This window comes from Malaclemys terrapin, chromosome 18, assembly GCF_027887155.1.
Source record: "Malaclemys terrapin pileata isolate rMalTer1 chromosome 18, rMalTer1.hap1, whole genome shotgun sequence".
Taxonomy (NCBI): domain Eukaryota; kingdom Metazoa; phylum Chordata; order Testudines; family Emydidae; genus Malaclemys; species Malaclemys terrapin.
The window spans coordinates 2,450,690-2,475,614 of record NC_071522.1 but is presented as its reverse complement, the minus strand read 5'-3'; the positions used below and the strand labels follow the sequence as shown (position 1 = coordinate 2,475,614).

General features: G+C 67.7%; 1 protein-coding gene across 5 annotated transcripts; it reads left to right on the top strand.

Moving 5' to 3' along the window:
- The first annotated feature begins 353 nt into the window (after positions 1-353).
- Positions 354-24,867, top strand: GIT1 (GIT ArfGAP 1). Of its 5 annotated transcripts, XM_054008672.1 has the most exons (22): positions 354-580; positions 10,231-10,364; positions 10,921-11,033; positions 11,117-11,222; positions 12,911-12,997; positions 13,624-13,754; positions 13,994-14,088; positions 14,707-14,749; positions 15,580-15,606; positions 16,210-16,258; positions 16,494-16,566; positions 19,173-19,270; positions 19,659-19,770; positions 19,986-20,113; positions 20,963-21,115; positions 21,677-21,904; positions 22,468-22,521; positions 23,007-23,093; positions 23,414-23,490; positions 23,862-24,044; positions 24,436-24,499; positions 24,615-24,867. In XM_054008672.1, the coding sequence occupies exons 1-22, from the start codon at positions 529-531 to the stop codon at positions 24,825-24,827; spliced, it is 2,307 nt and encodes a 768-aa protein (XP_053864647.1). In that variant the 5' UTR covers positions 354-528; the 3' UTR covers positions 24,828-24,867. The 5 variants fall into 5 exon arrangements, with proteins under 5 accessions (XP_053864647.1, XP_053864644.1, XP_053864645.1 ...); XM_054008669.1 differs by lacking the exon at positions 15,580-15,606 and having other exon boundaries at positions 446-580; XM_054008670.1 differs by lacking the exon at positions 22,468-22,521 and having other exon boundaries at positions 446-580.
- Positions 24,868-24,925: the final 58 nt, after the last annotated feature.

The following is a 24,925-nucleotide window of genomic DNA, read 5'->3' as shown; positions in this document are numbered from 1 at the left end:
TGGTCAGAGAGGAGTGGGGGTGGGGCTCCAAGGTGGAACAAGGGACGTGGACAGGCCCAGAGGAGAGAACCCTGGACAGCGCCCGCTGCTGCAGGGAGGCAGCCAAGGAGCCAGGGGCAGTCTCGATGGGGAAACTGAGGCACGGAGTAGGCGGGGTGTGACTCAGCCAGGGGGCCAGGCAGTGGCAGAGCGAAGGCTAGAAGAGCGCTGGCTCCTAGCCCCGCTGCCCCCCCAAGCTGGGAACAGACCCCCCTGCCCGGCCGGGGGCTGCCTGTGCGCGGAGGCCGGTGCCCGCCGCCCCTGCGCTGTAGCTGCGCGGCGCTGCGCCCCCGTGCGCTCGCTCCATTTCCTCCGGCAGCCGGGCCGGGGGGGGAGCCTGCGCCGAACCCTCCCCGCGCAGGGGCCGGGCTTGCGCCGCTTCCTGCAGGAGCCGAGCCGTGGGAGCCGCTGGGAGCGGCGGGAGCCCCGCAGAGACCCCGGCCCGGTCCCGCGCTGGCCCAGAAGGCCGCGCCCGCCTCGCCGCTGAGGATGTCCCGGAAGGGGCCGCGGACGGAGGTGTGCGCGGACTGCGGCGCCCCAGGTGAGGGCTGCGGGCCCGGCCTGCGCGCACAGGCTGCGGCGGGGGGGGGCAGTGCCGGGGGCAGGCCCCGCTGGGGCCCCTCGCTCCGGCTGGGCAGTGGGGGGGGCCGCGCCCGTTGTGCGCTAGGGACAGAGGATGTCCGACCCCCCCGCAACCCGCTCTCCGCTGGTGCAGACCGCTCCGGGGGGGGGGGGGGGGCAAGGGGAGGTCCTTGCAGGGATCCTGGAGCCCCCCTTGTCTGGGGTCTCTGGGGAGGGGGGCTCCCGCCGAGCGCCCCTGCCAGCGGTGCCTGTCCTGGGCACTCGCTCCCCGGCACCGAGCTGCAGGGGGTGGCCAGGGTGGGAGCCCCATCGCACCTGCCCCAGCCCACTGGCAGCCCCACCCCCACCCCGGGATGCCATGGGTCTGCTGCCCGTGTGCCATCTGCAGGACTTGGACACGCTGCTCGTGTTTCCCAAACTGAACGGTGCCCCCGAGCCCTGTTCGGGAGCCGGCCCATCCCCTGGCGTGGGTTTGGTTCAGGGTATGTGGCGGGGCAGAATCAGGCCGACATTGGCTCCTGGCACTGGCCCTGGCCCGGGAGAAGGCGCGTGTCGAACAGCAGTGAGGTCATTGCACTGGCATCGGGGGGACTGTGGTGTCCGAAGGCCCCGTGCTGCACGCCAATGAGCAGGGCCTGCTAGAGCTGCCGTCCGTCCATCCGTCCGTCCATCGCACTGCCAGGCGTTGGGCCAGAGCGCGAAGCATTAGGAGAGACCAGGTCTGAGCTGCTAGGGGTACCTCCCCTCCCGCAACGCTCCAAGCCATGGCGGTGCAGGCCACAGGCCAAAGCATCTGCCCTGCCAGTCGGGCATGGCCAGGAGCGTAGCCCCCTATGGTGATGGGGCCTTGGGGGTCCTAGCCCCTGCGAAAGCGCCAGCTAGCGAGCCTAGGCCTGGCGTGGCCAGGAAGATCTCCTGTTAGCATGGTACCTGGCGGAAGGGGCGGAGGTGCAGAGCTGCGGAGTCGTGCCCCGAGGCGGAGCGTGGCAGGGGTTCCTCACCGTGGAACTGGGAACCAGTTCCTTCAATCCGTATCCACGTGAGGGAACGAGTTATAAAATCCGGCGGGGCTGCTTCCTGCAGACGGGGGGCCGGGCGCTTCCCCGGCAGGAGGCGGGCGTGTGTGGCAGCTGTGAGCCTGGCCTCAGGGTGGGCAGGAGCTGGGTGAGTGCCTGGCACACGGGCGCAATGGCACGTGCGTTCCCAGCCCACTTAGCGTACAGCATGTCTGTTGCCCCCTCTGTTCTGGGCTCCCCTCCTGGGGAGGCACTGGAAAAAGCCCCATAAGCACCAACAGAGGCAACCCTGGGGTGCCCTCTGGCCCATGCAGTGCAGTGGGATACTGCGTCCCTTGCTGGCTCTGGTACTTACACAGCCCTGTGTGATCTCTCCTGGCCCTCCCGGCAGGCAGGGCTCCTGCCCCGTTGTACAGCTGGGAACACGCACGGCAGCTCCGTGGTGGAGCAGGACTTGAACCCCCGGCCCATCCTCACTCCTGAGCGTGAGCTGCCCCCATTGCTGGTGGCGGTGCAGGAGCCCTGGCCGGTCTCCTCTGTGCTACTCCAGCATGTGCTTGGCTAGGAGGGGCCTGGGGTGTGCGCGAGGGGGGGCTCTGGGGGCTACTGAGCAGGTGCCCGCTGCCAGGAGTGGTGAGCTGGGAAGAGACCCCTTGCTGGGAGCTCCTCCTGCTCTGGCTACGGACATGCGGGGCAGGAGGAGGTGGTGCCCAGGGCCTGCCTGGCTGTCCTGGCGCTGGTTAGCACCGTGAGCAGGCGGGGGCAGGGGAGCTCCAGCCACGGCCAGGCCATGTTTCCAGCTGCTCAGGATGGTGCCGGGCACCATGGGACTAGCATCGTCTGCCCTGCAGCCAGAGGGAGCTGCACGCTGGCACCTTGGGTCTCTGCTGCCCCTGCAGTGTGGCCTGGGCGGTGCCCTTCAGGGAGAGGGGCTGCCGGCACCGAGCGGAGCTCCCAGCCGAGGTGTGGGATTGGCCGTGCCGGGCAGACGGGGGGTTCCTGGCCTCACTCCCCCCACGTCAGTGCGCTCTGTTCCCGGCAACGCCCGCGAGCACAGAGACATAGATGCAGCCAGTCTCGCTGCCAAGGCCACTTGTGCCTGTGGCATCTGCGTGCCTGCGAGGTGCCCACGCTTGTCCTTCAGGACATGGGGGAGGAGCATGACGCTGGCTGCGCAGGGGCGTTCGGCTGAGCTATCGCTTCCTCCCCGTCCCCCGCCGTGGGAGAGAGAAGCCCATGCGTGGGGCACAGAGGAAACCAGCCACGGGGTGGGATGCTTGGAGCCGGCTCCCCCCACCTGCTCTGCCCCCCCGTGTCCCTGCTTTATCCCCAGCCGGGAGGTGCCCGTGCGCCAGCCCTGGCTGTAGGTGGCACCCAGAGCCAGAGGGGAGCCTGGCTGCTCGCCCCTGCACAGGTAGTGAGCTCCCCAGCACCCTGCCTGGGCACAGCCTGGGGGCCTGTTTCCGTGCTGGAAATAAGGGGGGGCCCAGTGCTCTGGGTGGGGACACTGCCGTGGGCGGAGGGCTCATCCCCCATACTCCGCAGCCCGCCAGGAGCGGCCTGCGTCCTTGGGCCGTTGCCTGACACTGACGGGGGCCTCTGTGCCCCTTCCAGGTAGCTCTGGGACCCCCCCTGTAAAGTATTACACCTGCCGCTCGCCCAGCAGCTCCGCTCCCGGCCCCGGGGAGCAGGACAGAGGCTGGGGGCAGCGCTGGGGGGATGCCGCCTGGGTGCTCCTGGCGTGGCGAGTCATCAGAGCACAGCCGGGGCCAGTCCCTGGGCCAAGCTCCTCTCCCGTGCAGCCAGGAAGGAAGCCTAGGGAGGGCCTGCTCCATCCGCAGCAGCCAGGCTTCCTCTGCAGGGACAACAGGGGACCCGGCGCCAGGCTGGGGGGAGGTGCTGCTGGGAGGCTGGGCTAATCCCCCCCCCCCCCGGCATTCAGCCCCAGGCCCCATGGTGAGCTGGGTGTCCTGTCCCCCCCAGCAGGCCAGGCCCCCATCCCCATTCCACAGGTGGGAGCCCAGGCAGAGCTGCGAGTGGAACCCAGGAATCCTGCGTTGCCCTGCAGTACCCACCATGCCCTTGTTCTGGCCCCTGGGCCCCGCTGCAGGGTCTTGTGGGGGTCCCAAAGGCCAGGGGGCAGCAGCTGGCCTGTGTAAACTGCCCTGTCCCTGTGGGTCTGACCCTCTGGGAGGCTGCGGACTAACCCGCCCCACCCCAGGTCAGATCCCCCATCACAGCCCAAAGTGGGGGGCGTCTCTACCATGGCATCCTGCTTGTTTCCTTCCCTGCCGGCGTAGCTTGGGCAAAGGGGCTGTCCAGGTATTTGTGTAGGTCCTACAGAATGGGGCTGGGTGGCTCGTTATCCAGCGTGGCTTGGCAAGGAGGTTCCCTGAGTGATCAGTGCCTGCTTCACAGCGTCTTTGCAGGGCTGTGAGGCTGGCGGGGCCTGGGCCTGGCTGCCTCTGGGGGCCGCCCCGCCCCGATGAGCTGGTGTGAAGCTGGCTGGGTGGGGCTGCCCCCTCTCCCACTGGTGAGCCGACCACGTGGCCACCTCCTGGCCTGGTTCGGTCTGAGCTTCCCCAGCCATGGGCGTGTCGGGGGCTGATTGCTGGGACCCCAAGCTGCTGGCTTGGGTGGGCCCCTGTGGCCCCCGCACTCATGAGCACTGCACCCCCATGGCAGCAGGGCAGGCGGGTCCCTGGGGGCAGAGACCGGACACGGCCCGGTACAGGGGTTCCCAGCCTGGCAGAGCACCTGGCCGGGGCGGGGGAGGGGTCTCCTGTGCTAAGGGGTGGGACTGACGAGGCAGGAACGTCCCCTGCGCCATCCCTGGGCTTTGCCTGGCACCTGGAGCAGCCGATCCCCAGGCCCATCCCCCCGTCTCAGGGCGAAGGGCTCCTGGCCATGCCTGTCAGGGCTCTGCCGTGTTCAGGGCCGGCTTTAGGCCGATTCCCCCTATTCCCCAGAATCAGGCCCTGCGCCTTAGGCGTCTTTTAATTTTTTAAATTTTCTTTACTCACCCGGCGGCAGGGGGCCCACTCCGGGTCTTCGGTGGCACTTCGTTGGCGGGGGTCCTTCAGTGCCGCGGAAGTGCCGCTGAAGACGGACTGCCGCCGGGTATTTGAATTGGGCCCCGCAGGTCCTAAAGCCGTCCCTGGCCGCGTTCTCCCACGTCCAGGGGTGTCAGCCGCGTTACTGTGTCATGGGGTCTGCAGGGGGAAGCAGCAGCCTGCAGGATCCCCTTTCCCTGCGACCAGCTTGTCCGGGGGGCCCTGCTGGCGGGGCGGGGGGGCGTGCTGGCTGGTGCACAGGGAAAGGGGCTTGGGGGGCTCAGTCTGTGCCCAGGGGAAGTCTGGCTCGTGGGCTCCTGCCTCCCCCAAGCATTTGGGAGGTGCCAGCCTGCTGTGGGCGCTGCCACAAGCCAGGGGCCTGGGTGCACTGCAGAGCCACCTCTGTTGGCATCGGCTGGGGCAGCGGAGGGGGCTGGAGCCGGCACTGCTCCCCCCTCAGGTTCCTTCGTGATGAATTCACCCCCGTCTAGTGACCAGACCAAACCCGCTTCCCTCAGCCCAGCACCGGCTGGGCTCTGGGATCCGCCTGGGCTGTGGCTGCTGCAAAGGCTTTGTCCTGGGCTAGTCAGGCCTGTCACGGCCACCCCTGCCAGCCCCTTCCCAACCCCCCTCTCTGCCGGGGCTGGGGCCCGGTGCCAGCGCTGGCTCCTGGCCGGGCCCTGTGGGGCAGAGCACGGGGGCTCTGGCCCAGTGCCTGAACAAGCGGCTTCCCCAGTGGCTGGTGGGCCCGCCCACTGGTGCATGGGCCTGTGGCTTGTATCTGACCGGCCCAACTCGCTGGGATTCGAGCCCAGCCGGGGGCTCTGATCTGGGGCTGCAGCTTCCCCCGTGCCCAGCCCGTGCTAGTTGCAGGTGCGCTGTGGTTCTGGGCCGTGGGGCTGGGTCGGGGCGTGGGGCGCGGGGCTGCCTTCTGCAGGGCATGGTGCCGTTGGGACGGGGGGGGGTCAGTGTGAGCAGGGTGGCTGGGCGTGGCATGGCGCGTGGGGCTGCCTTCTGCAGGGCACGGTGCTGATGGGACTGGGGGGGGGGTGGTCAGTGTGGGCCGTGGGGCTGGGCGGGGCGTGATGGCAGCGTGGGAGCTGGGGTCTTTCCCCTGGGCCCCCATGTTGCAGTGGGGCAGCCCCTGGCTGTCCGGACGTGCTAGGGTCCGTGCGCTGCTCCAGAGAGCTCTGCCGGGACCCCAAGGGCTGCACTTGGGACTTGAGGGGGCCATGGGAAGGCAGCCCCACCCCCCCTTGCTCTGGCTCTTGCGAGGACACGGTGCCCTTGGCTTGTGACTGTCTCCTGTGCAGTAGCGCGGGGCAGACGCAGGCCGGGCTGGGGGCCGGAGCCACCCGCTGAGCAGAGCTCCAGTCAGGGCACTGTCCCCTGCACTTCTCCGGCCGTGGGGGAGCCCTGGGTGCTGCCCCCTCCCCCCAGCCTGGCAGAGCTGAGCTCAGACCCCCGCCCCTTTGCTTTGCAAATGAGTGGTTTGAACTTTGCAAGCAGCATTTGCATAACGTGTCTCTCCAGCTCCCAGCGTGCCTGGGTCGGGGGCCAGACTGGGCCCCACCGGTGCTGTTTTGCAGACTGGAGCAGCTGGATGTGTGTGGGAGGGGAGCCTGGGTGGGGATTGTGGGGCACTGCCAGAACTGTGGGAGCAGGGTGGCGGGGGGCAGGGCTGGGGGTCAAGGGCAGGGCTGGGATAGAGGGGCTGTGGGGCGGGGCCAGAGCTGGGGGGAGGTTCCAGCACAGGACAGTGGTGGGGGAGGGGAGGCCCTGGCGCTGAGCAGGGCACACCCGGGGGGCGGGGGGAGCTGTGGCTGGTGGGGGCTGGCTCCTGCTCCAGCACAAAGCTCTCCTTCTCCCAGTGACCTTTCCGCAGCCATTGCGACCCCCGGCCTGGCTCCGAGAGAGGTGGCCGCCCCACCCCCACAGTCCCTGTGGGACCTGCCCCGTGCCCTAGGGAAGCCCCCCTGGGTGCAGCCCCCAGGCGCTGCCCTAGCCAGGGACCCCCCTTGGCTGCCATCCCCCTTCCCAGGAAGCTCAGGGGGCTGCCCCGGGAACCTGCTCTGCTCCCCACTGGCCGTGGGGCTGCAGCGGGCTGGGGGGGCGCTGGGCGCTGACGCACGCTGCAGGAATCAAGGCTCACGGGGAGGGGCGGGCGGGCGCGGGCGCTGCTGCAGCTCAGCGAGCCGGGAGGCTGCCAGGGGCCATGCCGGGCACAGCGGGGCCGGCCTGGCATGCGGCCGCCAGCACAGAACTGCCTGGGGGGCAGCGTAAACGTCTCCTCCCCTGGGCGGCAGCAAAGCTGGGTATGGGGGGGCCCAAGGCTGGGGCACTAGGGTGTCTCCACAGTGCCTGCAAGCCCCAGCCGTGGGCCAGGGCCCCCCATGGAGCCAGGCTCTGTGTAAACACACAAGAAAAAGTAGGGGTTGCGGGTTGGGACTGAGGGGCACCGGCAGAGCTGGGGGTGGGGTGTGGGGAGCCCAGGACTGGGCTAGCAGGGGCTGCGAGTCGGGACTGAGGGGTACCAGCAGAGCCTTTGCATGCCCCTTAGTGGTAGAAGAGGGCCCGTCCGTGGGGTTGGGAGGGTGGATTCCCTGCCCCTCACCCTAGGACTGGCGAAGTGGGGCATTGCCCAGCGCCATGGGTCGGATGAGGCCAAGCCCATGACAAGCAGTTGGCTGCTCCCCTCACACGGCTCTCCGGGGCCCTGGGGGAGCAGCTGCATGCTGGGATCCGGGCTCTGGCCCGCTCGCGCCCTGCCCTGCCCCGGGGCGGGCCTGCCAGAGCTGATGCCTGGCTCTGCCACGTGTGAGAGAGCTGGGCCAGGTGCCCCCCGAGCGGGGGCCGGGCACCGGCTCTGAGCCGCAGTGCTCGGCATCTCAAGCGGCCTTTTGTTCTCACACAACAAAGGGCTCCATTCCGGCTGGGCTGGGGGAGGGGCTGGTGTTACCATGGGGGCTGTGGGGGGAGAGGGGCACAGGAAGGCTCGGGGGTGGGGCGGTGGGGCTGTTCCCCTGGGAAGGGGGCAGTGGCACAGCACCATGGGGCTGGCTGCCTGCTCAGTGGCCATGCTGGGTCCCCGCCCGCTGGGCATGAGGCTGACCCGTTTGGCTCCCAGGCACTGGTTACCCTGGCTGTCCAGCCATGGCGCTTCGAGCCTGGGCCTCAGGGCTGGCCTGCGGGGGGGTGGTTGGGCACAGCTGAGAGCCTGGTGCCGCCTGCGTCAGGCACACAGGAACACTACTGCTGCTGGCTGTTGGCACGCCCTGGCAGAGCTCTGAGGGGACCGGGGATAGACATGCCTAGGAGAGGGCAGGGGCTGGGCTGCTGGCCCATTCCTCCCCATGTATTCCGGGCAGGGGCGAGGCGGGTTTCTTTGCCCACAAGCGGCTGGTACCGGGGTCTGAGCACAGGGCTGGGAGCCGTCCCCTTTCTCCAGCTGCTGAGAGCTCCCCACTGCCGCTGTGTCCCGCACCCGGGGCTCCCCACACCGCTCGCTGATGCTGATGCTGCCTGGGGCCCCCCGGCACCTGGTGCGGCCCTGAGGGAGTGACACGTGGGCGAGGAGCCGGGAATAGCTCTGTGCGTGGGAGGCTGCCGGGTGGGGGAGGGCGTGAAGCCGGCTGGGCTCTGAGCTGGCAGAGCTGCTCTGGGATTGGGGGTGCAGGCCCGACTGGGACCTCACTCGTCTCCGGTGGGGGTACCGTGTGCGCCGATGGGGGGGACCCTGGAGAGCGCAGGCCCTGAGAACAGGGCAGGGCTCCCAGCAGTCCCTTGCAGCGAGCCGTGTCTGTGCCCTGAGCTCCCTGCGGGGGGGGGGGGGGGGGAGCAGGCAGTTCTGGGGGGCCAAGAGCACATAGCTCCTGGGGGTTTAACCTGGGCAGGGGCTGGACGGGAGCGGCCGGGCGGCACTGGGTGCTCTGAGCCCTGGCCTGTGAGTAGGTGCCAGTAGCCAAGTGGCTGGTTTGAGGGGGGGGCCGTGGTGGGCATGGGGGGGGCCTGTCCCAGGCGGTGCTAGCTGTGCCCTGGGGGCGCTGGGCTGGGCTGCTCCTGCTTGGCTAATGAGCTGGGGCTGGGGGGCTGCATGGGGTCACTGAGCGCACAATCAGCCCCTCTGCGCCCCCATGGATAGCTGGTGGCCATGCAGCTCGGGGAGCCTGGCCATGGGCTGCGGGAGCTGCTCTCTGCCCTCCACCGCACGCCGCCCAAGCCATGGGGCCCCTGCAGGGTCGGCCTTCCAGGGAGGTTCCCGTCTCTGTGGAAAACCCGAGGCCTGTCTGGGCCAGCGGAGCCCCAGCCAAGTGCTGCCCTGGGGCTGGCGTCTTCTGCTTGGCTTGGCCATGGATGGGCACCTGCGCTGGGGGGGCGCTTCCCCTCCGGTCCGGGGAGCGGGCGCAGTGCCTGCTGGTGGGTGCGCAGGGCTCATCCCCTGGGACTGCAGAAGGCAAACCAGGGCCCCCCTCCCCGGTCCTGACGCCCCTGCAGAGCCACGCTGCTCCCTGCCTGGGGTGTGCCTGCCCTGCCCCCCGGCTCCACTTGGCCCCAGCATGGGCGCGGGCCCTGGGCAGGGCGAACAGTCCCTGCTCCCAGGCTGCCCCAGGCCTGGTGCCAGGTTGCTAGGGGAAACCTTAGGGTTTCCCTAGCTACCGACTGAGCCCCTTAGCTGTAGCTAGGGAAACCTTAGCAACCATCCCCATGGCAGCCGATGGGGGGAGCAGGTTACTGACACCCCAGACAGCAGGGTGGGAGGGGTAGGTGCCCCTGGAGGTGAAGAGCAGAGCAGCGCGGGGGGAGACGGTGCCCAGGACTGTCCGGGCTCTGCACCTGGGGTAGAGGCATCGGTGTTGCCCCGCTGGCATATGCTCCAGTTTCCCCCACGGTCTGTCTGCTGCAGCCCCCTGGGCGCCCCCCTGCCCATTCGCTGCACTTGTGCCCACCCCAGAGCGAAACGCCCCAAGCAGCTGCCCCCGGGGTCGGGGCTCAGGACTGCGTGGCCCTCTCTGGCTGCTGGCCACCCATCCTGGTGCCCGCTGTGCCTGGTGCCAGCTGAGGGGGCAATACCTTCCGCCTGTCCCTTGGTGCTTCACAAAGCCTAATTAAACCTCACACTGAGATGGGACTTGTCCCCCGTCACACAGGGAGTCAGTGTGAGAGCCTGGATTGAACCCAGGAATCCTGGCTCCCAGTCCCTCCGCTCTAACCACCGGACTCCACGCCCCTCCAGAGCCGGGATAGAACCCAGGAGTCCTGGCTCCCAGCCCCCTGCTCTAACCCACTCCCCCCCAGAGCTGGGGCATTCATTCCTTCCTAACCAGCTTGTCTGGGGTGCTCCAGGCCTCTGTGTCCGAGTGCCCAGCTGGCACGTGCCCGGTGCCTGCCACCTTTGCTCATGAGGAAGGTCCCCTCCTGCCAGGCTGTGCCCTGGCCTGGCCCAGCCGCCGAGCCCTTGGCAGATGTTCCCGGTGGGGGCCGTGGTACCGGCGAGTGCCAGGCCTGCGGGGGGGCGTCTAACCCATCTCCTGCCCCCGCAGACCCCGGCTGGGCCTCCATTAACCGCGGCGTGCTGATCTGCGATGAATGCTGCAGCGTCCACCGCAGCCTGGGCCGGCACATCTCCATCGTCAAGCACCTGCGTCACAGCCCCTGGCCCTCCCCGCTGCTGCAGGTGGGTGGGGGCAGCGCCGGGGGGGAGGGGCGCTGGGGGTCTCTGTACGGCTCCCCCTCCCCCGGCACTGCCCGTGGGCGCACAGCCTCATGCAGCGTTTCCGGGAGCGGCAGGTGGTAGGATTGTTCCATGTTACATCAGCTGCGACTGGTCCCCTCCTGGACTGCCGGCCCTGCCTTGCCAGCGGGTTTGTGCCCACGGCTTCCTGGCCTGACCCCCGCCTGGCCTGTGCCGTCCTCTCCCCCCTTCACGCTGCTGGGGGTTTGTTCACATTATTTGTATTGTGTGGATTTGTAGTGCTGATAAAGTTAGTGACCTTTCCCTCTTCCCCACCCAGCTCTGCTGGTGCCCCTCACTCCCAACCCGCAGCCGCCCGGCTAGCCCGGCCCTGGTGCCCCTCCCTCCCGACCCGCAGCCCCCCGCCAGCCCAGCCCTGGTGCCCCTCCCTCCCGACCCGCAGCCCCTGCCAGCCTGGCCCTGGGTCTCCAGTGGCAGAGCTGAGGTTTGGCTGCCCAGCTCTGTAGGTCAGTGAGGTGCATGGCTCGTCTCTCCCCAGATGGTGCACACTCTGGCCAGCAATGGTGCCAACTCCATCTGGGAGCACTCGCTGCTGGACCCGGCACAGGTGCAGAGCGGGCGGCGCAAGGCCAATCCTCAGGACAAAGTGCAGTAAGTGTCCGGGGGGGGCGAGGAGGAGGGCGTGGGGGAGGGGCTAGCCCGGTGCAGTCTCATCCTGTCCCCTCTCTCCCCAGCCCCACCAAGTCCGAGTTCATCCGCGCCAAGTACCAGATGCTGGCCTTCGTGCACAAGCTGCCCTGCCGTGATGACGATGGCGTCACCGCCAAGGACCTCAGCAAGGTGGGGGCCCTGGGGGTGCTGAGCCCCAGGGCTGGATCCCAGAGGGGAATGCCCGGCTGTGCTGGGAGCAAGTCCACTCCTCTCTAGCCTGCCATGCTGGGCACTGTTGGGGGCAGGGGGTCCTCGGTGCCCTCCCGCGGGCGCTGGGGTGGGACTGGCACCGGTGGGCCCAGGTTCGAGTCATGCAGCGTTATGAAGGCACCTGGGGCTGCCCCCAGTGAGACTGTCCCAGGGCAGCTGCTGCTGTGAACAGACCCCAAGCCCTGCTGGGCCCTGGGCTGGGGCAGCCTGTCAGTGGCCTGGATCCCCAGTGCCATGTGCTGCCTGCCCGGCCCGGCCCGACCCCTCCCAGCCAGGCAGGTGCAGTTCCAGGCCCTGAGACCCTCCCCTAGCCCAGCCCCTCTCACGGCTGGTGCTGCTGGCCCAAGGCAGCCCAAAGGCCCTGTGCTGGGTTGGGTCACAGAACCCCCCCTTGGGAGCTGCCACCTGATGTGCTGGGGCCAACCCTGAGCCCGTTTTTCCTGGCAGCTTGGGACTTCAGTGCCCTGCCCGGTTTGAGCCAGACACGCCAGCCTGCGGCAAACCCAGACCCAGCTCTGAACCACATTCCCCGAAAGCTGCAGGCTTAACTGAAAGCAGCTTAAGAAGTGCTCCTGTCTCCAGCACTCAGATACCCAACTCCCAATGGGGTTCAAACCCCAAATCAATCCGTTTTACCCTCTATAAAGTTTATACAGGATAAATCATAAATTGTTCGCCCTCTATAACACTGATAGAGAGAGATGCACAGCTGTTTGCTCCCCCCCCCAGGTATTAATACATACTCTGGGTTAATTAATAAGTAAAAAGTGATTTTATTAAACACAGAAAGTGGTTCCAAGTAATAACAGACAGAACAAAGTGAATTACCAAACAAAATAAAATAAAATCCGCAAGTCTAAGCCTAGTACAGTAAGAACCTGAATACAGATAAAATCTCACTCTCAGAGATGTTTCAATAAGCTTCTACCACAGACTGGACGCCTTCCTAGTCTGGGCCCAATCCTTTCCCCTGGTACAGTCCTTGTTCCAGCTCAGGTGGTAGCTAGGGGATTTCTCATGACTGCAGCCCCCTTCGTTCTTTTGCACAAGGCAGAAATCCTTTGTCCCTCTCTGGGTTCCCACCCCCTCCTGCTCAATGGAAAATCACCAGGTTAAAGATGGATTCCAGTTCATGTGACATGATCACATGTCCTGTGAGACTTCATGCCTTCATTCTTCCCAGCCTGACTCTCAGGAAGGCTTGCAAAGAAACAGAGCCATCCACCCTCTATTGTCCTGGTCAGTGGGAGCCATCAAGATTCCAAACGGCCATTAATGGCCCACACTTTGCATAATTACAATAGGCCCTCAGAGTTATACTTCGTATTTCTAGTTTCAGATACAAGAATGATACATACATACAAATGGGATGATCACACTCAGTAGATTATAAGCTTTGTAATGATACCTTACAAGAAACCTGGGGCATGAAGCATATTCCAGTTACGTTATCTTCACGCTCATTAGCATATTTTCATAAATCATATAGAGTGCAATGTCACAGGCTCCTCCCTGGGGCCAGGCGGGTGGTGGGTGCTGTGTCCAGGGTTCCCAGGAGGCAGGTTCTGCTGGGCCGGGTAGCTGACGCTCTGCTGTGTCTCCTCTAGCAACTGCACTCCAGCGTGCGAACGGGGAACCTGGAGACCTGCCTGCGCCTGCTCTCGCTGGGCGCCCAGCCTAGCTTCTTCCACCCGGTGAGGCCTGGCCGGGCGCCTCTGCCCTGCAGCGGGGAGGGGAAGGGGGTGGGCTCTGGGCCCTGCTGGCTCAGGAGGGCAGCAGAGGTCTGGGTGGGGAGGTTGTGGTGATGCCACGTCTCTGTTCCTGTGCTGGCACTAGGTGGCTGGGGCAGGCCTGGGCACCAGGGGGCAGCAGCCTGGCATGGTGCCGGGGTTCCCGGTTCACTACTGCATCAGGGGGCGCCTCCTCTCAGCCCCAACACCAGCCCCAGGGCAGGCCAGTCCCTAGTGCGGCGCCGCACTGCCCCCTAGTGCCCAGCGCCAGGACTGCTCCGGGAGGGGCAGAGACCAGTGACCATGCGTGGGCTGGGCGAGGCTCCCTAGAGCGGACAGTGAGGGGGACCTCAGAGCCAGGCACCCCGTGGTTTCCATTTTCACTGGCAATGGGACAGCTCACTCCCGACCCGTAGCCCCACTAGCCCGGCCCCGATGCCCCTCACTCCCGACCCGCAGACCCCTGCTGGCCCGGCCCCGGTGCCCCTCACTCCCGACCCGCAGCCCCCGCTAGCCCGGCTCTGGTGCCTTTCTAGTGGTTTGGTGCTACATGCCAGTTGCCCTTGTCTGATTGCCTTGCCCTGCGCTAGGAAAAGGGCACCACCCCACTACATGTTGCTGCCAAGGCTGGACAGATCCTGCAGGCTGAGCTGCTGGTGGTGTACGGTGCTGACCCCGGGGCGCCCGATGTGAACGGCAGGACCCCCATCGACTACGCCCGGTGAGTGTCAGGGGCTGCCCGGCAGCGGGACCCCGGCTGGCTGCCCTGGAGAGGCCTCGCATGGACCCTGTCCAGTGACTATAGCGGCCCACGGGCAGCACAGAAGCATCCAAGTGTGTTGCTGGGGCCTGGAGCCTCTGTCGGCCAAGTGCAAAGCAGCCGTGCCAGTGCCCCCAGCGGGCGACCTGCGGGCACTTGGCTGCCCTGCTCCTGGTCTGACCTCTGCCCTCCCCCTGCAGGCAGGCGGCCCAACACGACCTCGCGGACCGGCTGGTGGAGTGTCAGTACGAGCTGACGGACCGGCTGGCCTTCTACCTGTGTGGCCGCAAGCCGGGTGAGTGCGGGCCTCGGGGAACCCTGGGGAGGGCAGGGAGCTGTGGGGGAGGGGGCAGCGCCCCATGGAGGGATGTGGTGGGGGGCGAGGGACTGTGCCCCGGAGAGGGATGTGGATGGGGAGGGGAGGGGGCGCGCCCCAGGAAGGGATGTGGGGAGAGGCCATGCCCCAGGAAGGGATGTGGGGAGGGGCCACACCCCAGGAGGAATGGGGGAGGAGGGGGCTGCGCCCCAGGGAGGAATGTGGGCAGTGGGAGGGGCTGCGCCCCAGGGAGGGATGTCAGCGGGGACCTGGGGTCGATGGGGGACAGCGAGCAGAGGGGCAGGCGGGTGGTGTGTGTGGGGCTGGAATGGGGCCCGTGGAGGGCTCTCGGTGGAGGGCTCTGCCTGCAGCACTGGTTGATGCCCTGCTGGGCGTGGCCCAGAGCAGCGGCTGCAAAGGGGAGGGTGACGCCCCCAGGGCAACGTGGCCCAGCAGCCTCCAGGGCCCTGTGGGGCGCAGTTGTGGGGCTTATGGCGCACTCACGGCAGCTCCCCGTTACCACTCCCCCACCCTCGTGCCAGGTGTGGGGGCTCCGGGCAGCGCCCGGCTAACAGTCGATGCTGTTGTTTTGCACAGACCACAAGAACGGGCACTACATCATCCCGCAGATGGCAGACAGGTGAGCACCCCCCCACCCCGCTCTACCACTGGGAGCCCCCCAGTGTGAGGGAGGAAATGCTGCCACCCTGTGGGCACTGCTGGAATTGCACCTTGCTCCCACTGAGCCGCGCAGGGGGTCGGGAGGGGGCAGCAGCGTGGGTCTCCCCTTCCCCACTACCCCGCACCTTCCGTGCACGCTGGGCCAGGTCGATGGTCTGGGACCTGGCCCCCTGCCCCTGAGTGCCTGCCCTGCCCTGGAGAGGGGACACTTGGCCCCACTGGGGTCCTGCCAAGGGGCAGTGCCAGCCCCCCTTGCCCTGGAGCGACCCAGCAGCATCGGACCCCTCACTCCCCATCAGGGGCAGGCTGGTGCAGGGCTGTGGCAGGGACAGTATGGCTGCCCTGTGGACTGGAGCTTGGAGCTTCCTTGCAGGGAGGCAGAGGGCCCAGGGCCTCCTGGTGGGGCTGCAGCTGGGGCAGGCGCTGGACTCGCCTGCAGGGGGCGCTTTTCTGGTTCCCGTGGCCAGTGCCAAGCCTATCACTCCGCTCCCCTGGGTGTGTCTCTTGAGTGGTCCCTGGCGTGGGCGCTGCCCACGGGGCAGAGTGGTGGCTGGATGCCTGTGTGTCGGCCTGTGAGAGCACTGCATGGGGGCTGTGGGGCAGGGCAGGCATGGGTGTGGGCGTGGCTGCTGGTGTGTCTACGGCTGTTGTGGGCGTGGCCATTGTGGGGTGTGGCTGTGGGCCTGGCCATGGCTGTTGTGGGCATGGCTGTGGGCGTGGCATGCCACTCCTGCGTTTAACGCCCTCCTTTATCCTGTTCTCCCCTCCGCTGCCTTCTCCGGAGTACAGGGCGCGCCCAAAGGGCACGGCGCAGAGGTATTGTCCCCTCCGCTCTGGTCTGTAGCGTCCGGGTGTGACGCGCCGCTGGGACCCGCTAGGCTGCCCCTGCCGCTGGCTCTTGGCCTTAACGTGCCGCCAGCTGGTTCAGTCTGTGTAGTGGCAGGAAGGGGTTGATAGAGGTGGGGAGCAGGGGGCATGGTGTGGCCTCCCCAGCCACCCGCAGCCCTGCCGGTGCCCCTCACTCCCGACCTGCAGCCCCCTGTTAGCCCAGCCCTGGAACCCCCTCACCCACCCATAGCCCTGCTGGTGCCCCTCACTCCCGACCTGCAGCCCCATTAGCCCAGCCCTGGGACCCCCCCACCCACCCATAGCCCTGCCGGTGCCCCTCACTCCCGACCTGCAGTCCCCTGCCATTCCTTTCCTGACCCACATCGCCCTGCCAGTGCCCCAGGTCTAGCCGTTCATTGCCGTGGTGCCTGGTGGGTATGTTGTGTCGAGGTGAGCCGAATGCCGTCTGTGGCCATATGGCTTGCCCCATTGCCCGAGGGCTTGTGGGTGCCCCAGGGGGTAGCTGGCGGGGGGTGTGGGCCAGCAGTGACCCCTCTTGCTTTGTCTCCCGCCCGCCCCCGGCTTGTGCAGCCTGGACCTGTCTGAGCTGGCGAAAGTGGCGAAGAAGAAGTTACAGGCGGTAAGTGGGGCTGGGCCCTGCTGGGGGGGACCCTGGCCTGCAGCAGCCGCCCCTTGCAGACCAGCTGCCCTGGGACAGGGCTGATCCCAACCCCTGGGAACCCCCCACCCCCATGGGTCCCTGGTGCCGAGGGAGCTGGAGCACGGTGTGGGCAGGACCAGGCCGAGTGGCTGCTCTGACTCCATCCCCTCCCGTCTTGCCCCGCCCCCCGTGACCCGCTCATCTCTGCTTCCAGCTCAGCAACCGCCTCTTCGAGGAGCTGGCCATGGACGTGTACGACGAGGTGGACCGCAGGGAGAACGACGCCGGTGCGTGGGGGGCAGGCAATGCTGGGCCGGGGCTGGGGCGATGCCAGGGCGGGTGGGATGCCGGTGTGGGCGATGCCAGGGCGAGCGATGCTAGCGCGAGCGGCAGAGGGCGAACGACGCCGGTGCGTGGGGGTGTGGGTGGTGCCGGGCCGGGGGCTGGGGGTGGGCCGATGCTGGGGAAAGGGGGATGGAATGATGCTGCCGCTGCGCTGTGGGGGGATGGGGCTTTGGGGAGCCAGGGATGGGTTTGGCCCAGGCTCTGGGCCCAGCTGGGAGCCCCCCAGGCTGCAGCCTGGGCCCTGGGGCGCCATGTGTGGGGCTGCTCCTACGGGTGCTGGGGTGCCCACTCCCTATGGACGCCAGTGGCAGGGAGTGCCCAGACCCGTCATCCCCCCACGGCCAGCCCGGCTTGGGTCTGGCTGTGAGCCCCAGCCCTGTCACTCCCGTCCCACTGGCCTTGCTATGCCCTGCCTGGCTGGCTGGCGCAGGGGGCGTGTGGCTCTGGGGGCGTGTGTGTGTGGAGAAAGCTGCCCCCCGGCGCTCTCGCTCGCTGGGCTCCGTGCTTTGCAGGGCAGAGGGGAGTTGCGGTGCCCATCAGGATGGGTCTATCCCCAGGTGCCCTGTAGCAGAGCCGGGAACGGACCCCAGGCTCAGTTCACTGGAACACGCTCCCCCGGCACAGCATGGCTGGCTGGCAGGTTTCTCGGCTCTGCCAGGCCCAGGCGGGGATCCCTCGGTGTCCGGATAGCAGGATCGCAGGGCCCAGGTTCTGGCCTGCTGGGGTCGCTCAGCTGGGGGCGCGTCGGGGGGGCCCCAGCTGTGATGTAGCTCAGCTGCCCTGAGCTTGGGGGTCGCGGTGCAGGGACCCCGCCAGAGCGGCCTGCACAGGTGGTGCCAGCGGGCGCCAGAGACCCTCTGCCCCTCTGCGGCACGGCGTGCACTGCTGGGCCAGAGGTGCTGGGCCCGGCGCCAGGGACCGGAGAGGGCTTGGCTGGTAGGAAATGCCTCCCTCAGGGCCAAGTGACCCCAGGGATCCCCGCCCCGCGCGGCCCCCAGCGCCCCCCGGCTTGCGTGGGGGAGCCCAGCGCTGCTCCTGGCCGGGGAGATCTAGAGCTGGGCGGGGCGCTGTGGCAGGAGTCGGGCCCAGGATGGGGCAGGGTGTCTCTCCGGTGGATGGGGCAGGGTGCCCATGAGCCAGCCAGGGCCTCTGCTGTGCCGCCCTGGGGCCAGCCCTTCCCGGGCGCGGGGGAGGCAGCGCTGCTGGGGCCTGCCCAGGGATGTGGTTCAGACATTGAGAGCAGCTGGCTCCCTCCGCCCCTCAGCCGGGAGCTGGGCCCGCCCTCCTCATTCCTTGGCAGCCGCTGCCTGCTGGCTGGGCTGGGCGGGGGGGCTCCTTCCTTCCACAGGCCGTGGGCTCCAGCGGGGCTGGGCAGGGCCGCGGGGGCCGGGCAGCCATCGGGCAACGCTCGAGGTGGGTCTGGGGTTCCCACGCAGGGAGTGACTGGCTGCACCCCAGCTGCAGGGGGCTGGGAGCAGCCGTAGGGGGGGCGGGTGTCTGGGGGGTGAGGAGTGGGGGGCGGCTGGGGCTCCAGCCTGGCCCTGTGGGCTGCTTTGCCCCGGGTTCCCTGCAGGCGATTGCCCGAGCGGAGGCTGCTGGCATCACTGCGGCTGGCTGCCCAGGGCGTCAGGCCGGCTGCCAGGGGGCTGGGCCTTGCCCCCCCGCTGTCCAGGCCCAGTCCCCCGAGCAGGGTGGATGGGGGGCTGGCCACAGAGGGGCCCAGCTCCCTCGGAGCGAGGCAGAGTCCCTGGTGCCAGCCGGGGGGAGGGGGGCGACGGGATCACTCCAGGCGCTGTCAGGGGCGTCTGGGACACGAGTGAAATCCCCTGTAACCCAGCCTGGCAGCTCCACAGGCACCCGGGGCGGACGGGTGCTGGTGCCTGGGAGAGGGGTGCAGTGAGCCCCCCACCTGGCCACGCTGGCCGGGGGCCATGCTCTGGGCTTGGCATTGTCCAGCTGGTGCTGCCACATCACTGCATGGCTCGTGCCAGACTGGAGCGGGCCGGCTCCTCCCTCTGCCCTGCTGGCTCCGGCTGGCCTGGGCGACTGCTGCTCTCCCTGGGCCCTGCCCGCTGGCCGGGACTGAGCCAGCAGCCTGTTCTCTGGGGCCCTGGGGCGAGTCCCAGCCCAGCTCTGGGCGAGGTGCCCCTGTCACCGGGGCCTTGCACTTGCCTGGCTCAGCAGTGGGGCTTCCCCTTCCCTGTGCTGGGGCTCCTGGCTGGCAGGAGGGAGTGTGGGGGCCCCTGAGCCTACCCCAGGGGGTGTGACAGCAGTCTGGCTGCTGAATGTGCCAGCTCTGGGGCTGGGCAGGTGGCCCTCGGGGCACTGGGAGTGCCGGGAGAGATAGTGAGGTCGCCAGGACTCCTGGGTTCAAACCCTGCTCTGTCCCTGGCTCGCTGCCTGGGCTGGTCCAGGCCTTCTCTGGGTCTCAGTTTCCCCCCAGTGCTGCTCCCGTGGGGCTGGGGCCTGTTCCGGGTGAGTGTGTGTGTGTGCGGGGGGACAGGAGCATCGAAGTGCCCGGTAACCGCTGCCCGTCTGCTCCCTGCAGTCTGGCTCACGACGCAGAATCACAGCACGCTGGTGACGGAGCGCAGCGCTGTGCCCTTCCTGCCCGTCAACCCCGAGTACTCGGCCACGCGAAACCAGGTACGCCGTGCCCCCCGCCCGCAGCACCTGACAGGGATAACGGTCACACCAGCCCCGACCCCCAGGGCCTGGCACCTCCCCCATGCCCCTGGGGCTGGGGGTCCAGGCGTTGGGCCGGGGGCTCAGGAGATCCCCTTTGCATGATCCCAACTCTGCAGTGCCCCTCACTCCCGACCCACAGCCCCTCTCCCTGCCCTGGGCTCCCCCCTTCACAGCTCTGCGGTGCCCCTCACTCCCGACGTGCAGCCCCCTCGGGCAGTGGATGTGTGCTCGCTGTCCTGCCCCCGGACCGGCCGGACCAGCCTCGCGTGTGGTGCTCGGTGCCGGGCAGCAGAGAGCGGGGCCCCAGGGGTGCTGCAGCCCATCTCACCCCCTCTCCCTCCGCCAGGGGCGGCAGAAGCTCGCCCGGTTCAACGCCAGGGAGTTCGCCACCCTCATCATCGACATCCTCAGCGAGGCCAAGCGACGGCAGCAGGGCAAGAGCCTGGGGAGCCCCACAGGTGAGGGGGGGGGGGGGGGAGGCCAGGGAGGATGGTGGTGTCCTGGCTGCCGGGGGGAGGAGGGGCTGGACAGAGGCTTTCTCCTCACCATGGCAGCCCGGCTGCGGGGCGGCATGACCGTGGTGCCCCAGCACTGGGCTGGCATTGGCTGGCTGTGGCGCTCTGCCCCAGTGCATTGTGGGTGCTGAGGCACCGGGACTCCCGTTTTCCCCCAGACACTGTCGACTACCCGGTGCGGAGCCACAGTGACCCGGACGACCAGCACGACTACGACAGCGTCGCCTCCGACGAGGACACGGACCAGGAACCTCTGCGCAGTGCCGCCCGCAACAACCGTGCCCGGGTGAGCCCTCGCGCTGCCCCTCCAGGCACCCTTACCATCCGCCCGCAGCCCCCTGCTAGCCCAGCCCTGGGCTCCCTGTGCCGGGTTGGGTCACAGAGACCCCCTCGGGACTGCACCTGACGTGCTGAGACTACCCCTGAGCCCATTTTCCCTGCCAGCTCGGGACTTCGGTACCCTGCCTTGTTGAGCCAGACCCGCCAGCCTGCTGCAAACCCACACCCAGGTCTGAACCATGTCCCCCAGAAGTTACAGACTTAACTGAAAACAGCTTAAGCAGAGCTCCTGTCTCCAACACCCAGATACCCAGCTCCCAATGGGGTTCAAACCCCAAATCAATCCGCTTTCCTCTGTATAAAGCTTATACGGGGTCAACTCATACATTATTCACCCTCTCTAACACTGAGAGAGAGATGCACAGCTGTTTGCTCCCCCAGGTATTAATTATTTCCTCTGGGTTAATAAGTACAAAGTGATTTTATTAAGTTTAAAAAGTAGGATTTAAAGTAGGTTCCAAGTAATAACAGACAGAATAAAGTGAATTACCAAGCAAAATAAAACAAAAACAGGCAAGTCTAAGCCTAGTACAGTAGGAAACAGAATACAGATGAAATCTCACCCTCAGAGATGTTCCAATAAGCATATTGCAGTTACATTATATTCACACTCATTAGCATATTTTCATAGAATCCATATGGCGTGCAACGTTACACTCCCCCCCCAGCGCCCCACTAGCCCAGCCCTGGGCTCCCCCTGCCCCCCACCCCGGAGGTGGCTGGGGCCGGGCCGGCGCGTGCTGGGGGCCGGGGGTGGCTGGGACCCAGGCCCTGTGCTCAGTGGCTCTCCCCGCAGAGCATGGACTCCTCGGAGCTGTCGGACGGGCCCATCACGCTGCAGGAGTACCTGGAGGTGAAGAAGGCGCTGGCCGCCTCCGAGGCCAAGGTGCAGCAGCTGATGAAGGTGAACAACAGCCTGAGCGACGAGCTGCGTCGGCTGCAGCGTGAGGTTGGTGCTGGGCCGCGTCCCGCTGACGTCCCGCCCGTGCGCGGAGTGAACGTTGTTCTGGGCACCAACATGGAGGTGCTGTGTGGCGGGGGTGGGGCCGAGGGGTTCGGAGTGTGCGAGGGGCTCAGGGCTGGGGCAGGGGGTGAGGGCTGGGGGTGTGGGCTCTGGGGTGGGGATGTGGGGTTTGGGGTGCAGGAGGGGGCTCCGGTGAGGAGAGAGGACTCCCCTCCCCCCCCCCCCCCAGCGCTCTCTCCCCACAGCAGCACCTGGGCTGGGGGTGTGTCTGTGGGCCTGGTGCCTGGGGGGAGGAGAGGGCGTGTCTGTGGGCCCAGGGCCGTGGGGGGGCATCTGTGGGGCCGCGGGTGAGGCAGGAGGGGACATGTCTGTGGGCCTGGGGCAGAAAGGAGTGTCTCTGGTACAGGGCTGGGGGGAGGGTGTGTGTCTGTGGGCCCAGGGTTGGCGGGGGGGTCTGTGGGCCTGGTGCCTGGGGGGAGGAGGGGGAATGTCTGTGGGACCGGGGGAGGGGGGGCGTCTCCGCCATGCGCTGCTCCATCCCTCCAGATCCACAAACTGCAGGCGGAGAACTCGCAGATGCGGCAGCAGCCGGGCCCCGGGCATGCGGTGCCAGCCCCCAGCGAGCGCTCGGAGCACGGGCATGGCGTGCCCACGGCAGCAGCTCACCGGCGCGACCGCCAGGCCTTCTCCATGTATGAACCGGGCTCTGCCCTCAAGCCCTTCGGGCAGCCCGTGGACGAGCTGGTCGGCCGCCTGCAGCCCTTCCACTCCAGCGTGAGTCCTGGGGGGAAGCGGGGGGGTCAGGGCCACGCCTGTCCCGGGGTGTCCCCTTGCTGCAGTCTGCAGGCACCGGTGGGGACTGCCCTCCGGGCCCCTCTTTCCTCCCCTAGCCAGTGTCTCAGCTCTGTGCACTGCCGCGTGGGGCCCAGAGCCCCCCCGCCTGGCACTCTGTGGGCTCCATGGCTCAGGGCCCTCCATGCCCACTCCAGGTCTCTGCCACTGGGTGCTGGCAGAGGGCACCGTGTTGCCAGCCAGCATGCTGCGAGATCAGTGCCCTCTTGGCAGCAGCATGGCCCAGAGGGACCAGCCCCTGGACTCCTAACCCCAGCTCTGAGGCCTGGTCTGTGTGAATGGGGTCTGGGCCGCCCAGTGAGTGCCGATGCTGCTTGTCAGTGGCCATGAGGCAGCTGGTCTCCCCACGGTGGTGTCTGAGGGGGGCTGACGGGGCGCTGGGCATGGCACTGACTGAGGCATGGGGGGCCTGAGCCACTCCGCTGGCAGTGGGGCAGGGCACTGTTGGGAGCAGCTCTGGGGGGTAACGTTTGCTGTGTCCCCAGGAGGTGGAGGATGAAGCGGTGTACTCCACGCACATCCCGGCCAGCGGGTACCGGGTAAGGGGGCCAGGGCGTTGGGTGGGGGGGTGGAAGGACGGTGAGCCGCAGAGAGACCCTGGGACTGGCTTCCTGTGGGGGGAGAGGGGGGAAGCCCAATGGGTCATGCTCACCCTGCTGTAAGTGTGATACACGCCCTCCGTGCCCGTGTGGGGGGACGCTGGCCCTGTGGTGCCGGAAAAGGGGTGCCCTGCTGTCCTCTCTCCATGGTGTGCGTGGGCAGCCCAGCCCTGCCCCCCACCGCTCTCTGTACGCATGTTGCAGTGCGGGGGGTTAGCGTGGGACCCCCAGTGGGCCAGGGCCCGAGGGGCGGCTGCTGCCAGCTGGAGCCCTGGTGCAGCCGCTTGGGACAGATGCTGTGGAGGGGGTAACTCGTCATTGATTGGGAGTCGGGCGTTCCTCGAGCGCCCCAATGGGTTGTCTTTACGGGGAGGGGCTGTCACCTTTCGTACCCACTCACCCCGACTCTCCCTGTCCTCTTGCAGATCCGGAAGGGGGTGTCTGCCTCCTCGGTGCCCTTCCCCCCCTCCTCCCCGCTGCTCTCCGGCATGCAGGATGGCGCCCGCCACATGGTGACGTACTTGCTCTGAACCAAAGGGGAGGGACTGGCCATGGGGTGGACGAGTGGGGGGTTAAGCCCTCTATGCTGGGTGTTGGGGGTGCCCATCTCTGGGTGGGCGGGGTGGCTGCATCATCCCTGTGCCCGTCACTGAGGCAGATCCCAGCCCTATGCCCGGGGCGGGGGAGAGATCTGTACAGGGAGCCCCATGACGGGGTTCCCCAGCCCCGCAGGGGAGGGTCCAGGAGCCTACCATGGGGGAGGAGGGGTCATGGACCCCATGGGGAGCTGGGGGTGGAGCCTGCACCTGACGCTGCTCCGCCTCCCCTCTAGACCAGCAAGCTGGACCGGCACGGCAGCGGGACTGACAGCGACTATGACAACACACAGGCTGGCGAGACACTGCTCAGGTCAGGGGCGGGGCCTGGCAGGGTGGGGCAGAGCCAGGGAGATGCTGCTCGGGGAGGGGAGGGGCTTGGTGGAGGGCGGGGCCAGGGAGATGCTGCTCAGGGGAGGGGCAGGGAGGGGTGGGGCCGAGGTGCACTTGGCGGCTCTCCAGGCCCGGTGCCCATGCTGGCGGGCAGAGCGCTGGGAATCTCACCCAGCATTGGTGCGCAGCCCCCGAGGCAAGGGCCCTGGAGCAGCCTGGGGCAGGTCTCCTGGCGAGTGATCGCCTCCCATGGGCCTGGCCCAGCCCCCTCCCTGGCTGGACCGGGGGTTGCCCTGGTTCATGGCCTGCTGCCCGGCTACCCCTGACCCAGCACCGGCTCCGTCACTGCAGCATGGACGGGAAGCGGTTCCTGGACCTGGGGAAAGACGACGACTTCCACGCGGAGCTGGAGGCCCTGGACGGGGAGCTGGATCCCGGGCTGCCCAGCACCGAGGACGTGATCCTGAAGACGGAGCAGGTCACCAAGAACATCCAGGAGCTGCTGCGGGCCGCCCAGGAGTTCAAGCATGACAGGTAGGGGCGGAACTGGGGCTGGGGGCTCAGAGCCATGGGCACTAGAGCTGAGCCCCCCTTTCCTGGCCAGGTTCCTCATGGTGGGGGAGGGACTGGGGGCTGGATCTCGCCAGCCAACGACCCCCTGCAGTTCCGGTTGGTCTAAGGGCTCCGCCTCAGTATCTCTTGGGCCGTTGTGTGCTGCTGCCACTGCCCATCCCCCAGAAGTGGCTGCATTGCTGGGGTTGGGAGTAGGCTGCTCCAGCTCCCGGTATGGGCATTTTCTGCACTTGGTGTCTGCTGGGGGTTGAGTGCAGGAGCTGGAGCCACCTGGCGTCCCGGCTATGCCCCACTGGGGGTGGGACTCGTGCTGTGGCTGGGCCAGGCCTCACAGCTCTGCCTTCTCCCCCAGCTTCGTGCCCTGCTCCGAGAAGATCCACTCCGCTGTCACCGAGATGGCCTCGCTCTTCCCCAAGGTAAGAGGGGCCTGTCTGCCCTGTGCCCAGGGTTCCACCCCTGTCCTGCCCTGCCCCGGCGCCCCTGCCTGGCAGCGGGAGCTGAGCCCCAAGGCCTGTCTCTGCCCTGCTGCAGAAGCCAGCCCTGGAGACGGTGCGCAGCTCCCTGCGGCTGCTCAACGCCAGCGCCTACCGGCTGCAGAGCGAGTGCCGCAAGACCATGCCGCCGGAGCCTGGCGCGCCCGTGGACTACCAGCTCCTGACGCAGCAGGTCATCCAGTGTGCCTACGACATCGCCAAGGCCGCCAAGCAGCTGGTCACCATCACCACCCGCGAGAAGAAGCAGTGAGGCCTGGTCCCCGCCTGGCGGCTCCCCCCCCCCCCCCCCCCCCCAACGGGCAGGACGTGGGGCCGGGGAATAGCCAACGCAAGTGTCCTTAGTCTGCC

Bases quoted from the DNA above. Each gene is read 5' to 3' on its own strand.
- GIT1 (XM_054008668.1), top strand. From the start codon at position 10,089: ATGAGGAAGGTCCCCTCCTGCCAGGCTGTGCCCTGGCCTGGCCCAGCC. The intron at 11,223-12,910 runs GTGGGGGCCCTG...TGTCTCCTCTAG, and splicing joins CCGCCAAGGACCTCAGCAAG to CAACTGCACTCCAGCGTGCG. The intron at 22,522-23,006 runs GTAAGGGGGCCA...GTCCTCTTGCAG, and splicing joins TCCCGGCCAGCGGGTACCGG to ATCCGGAAGGGGGTGTCTGC.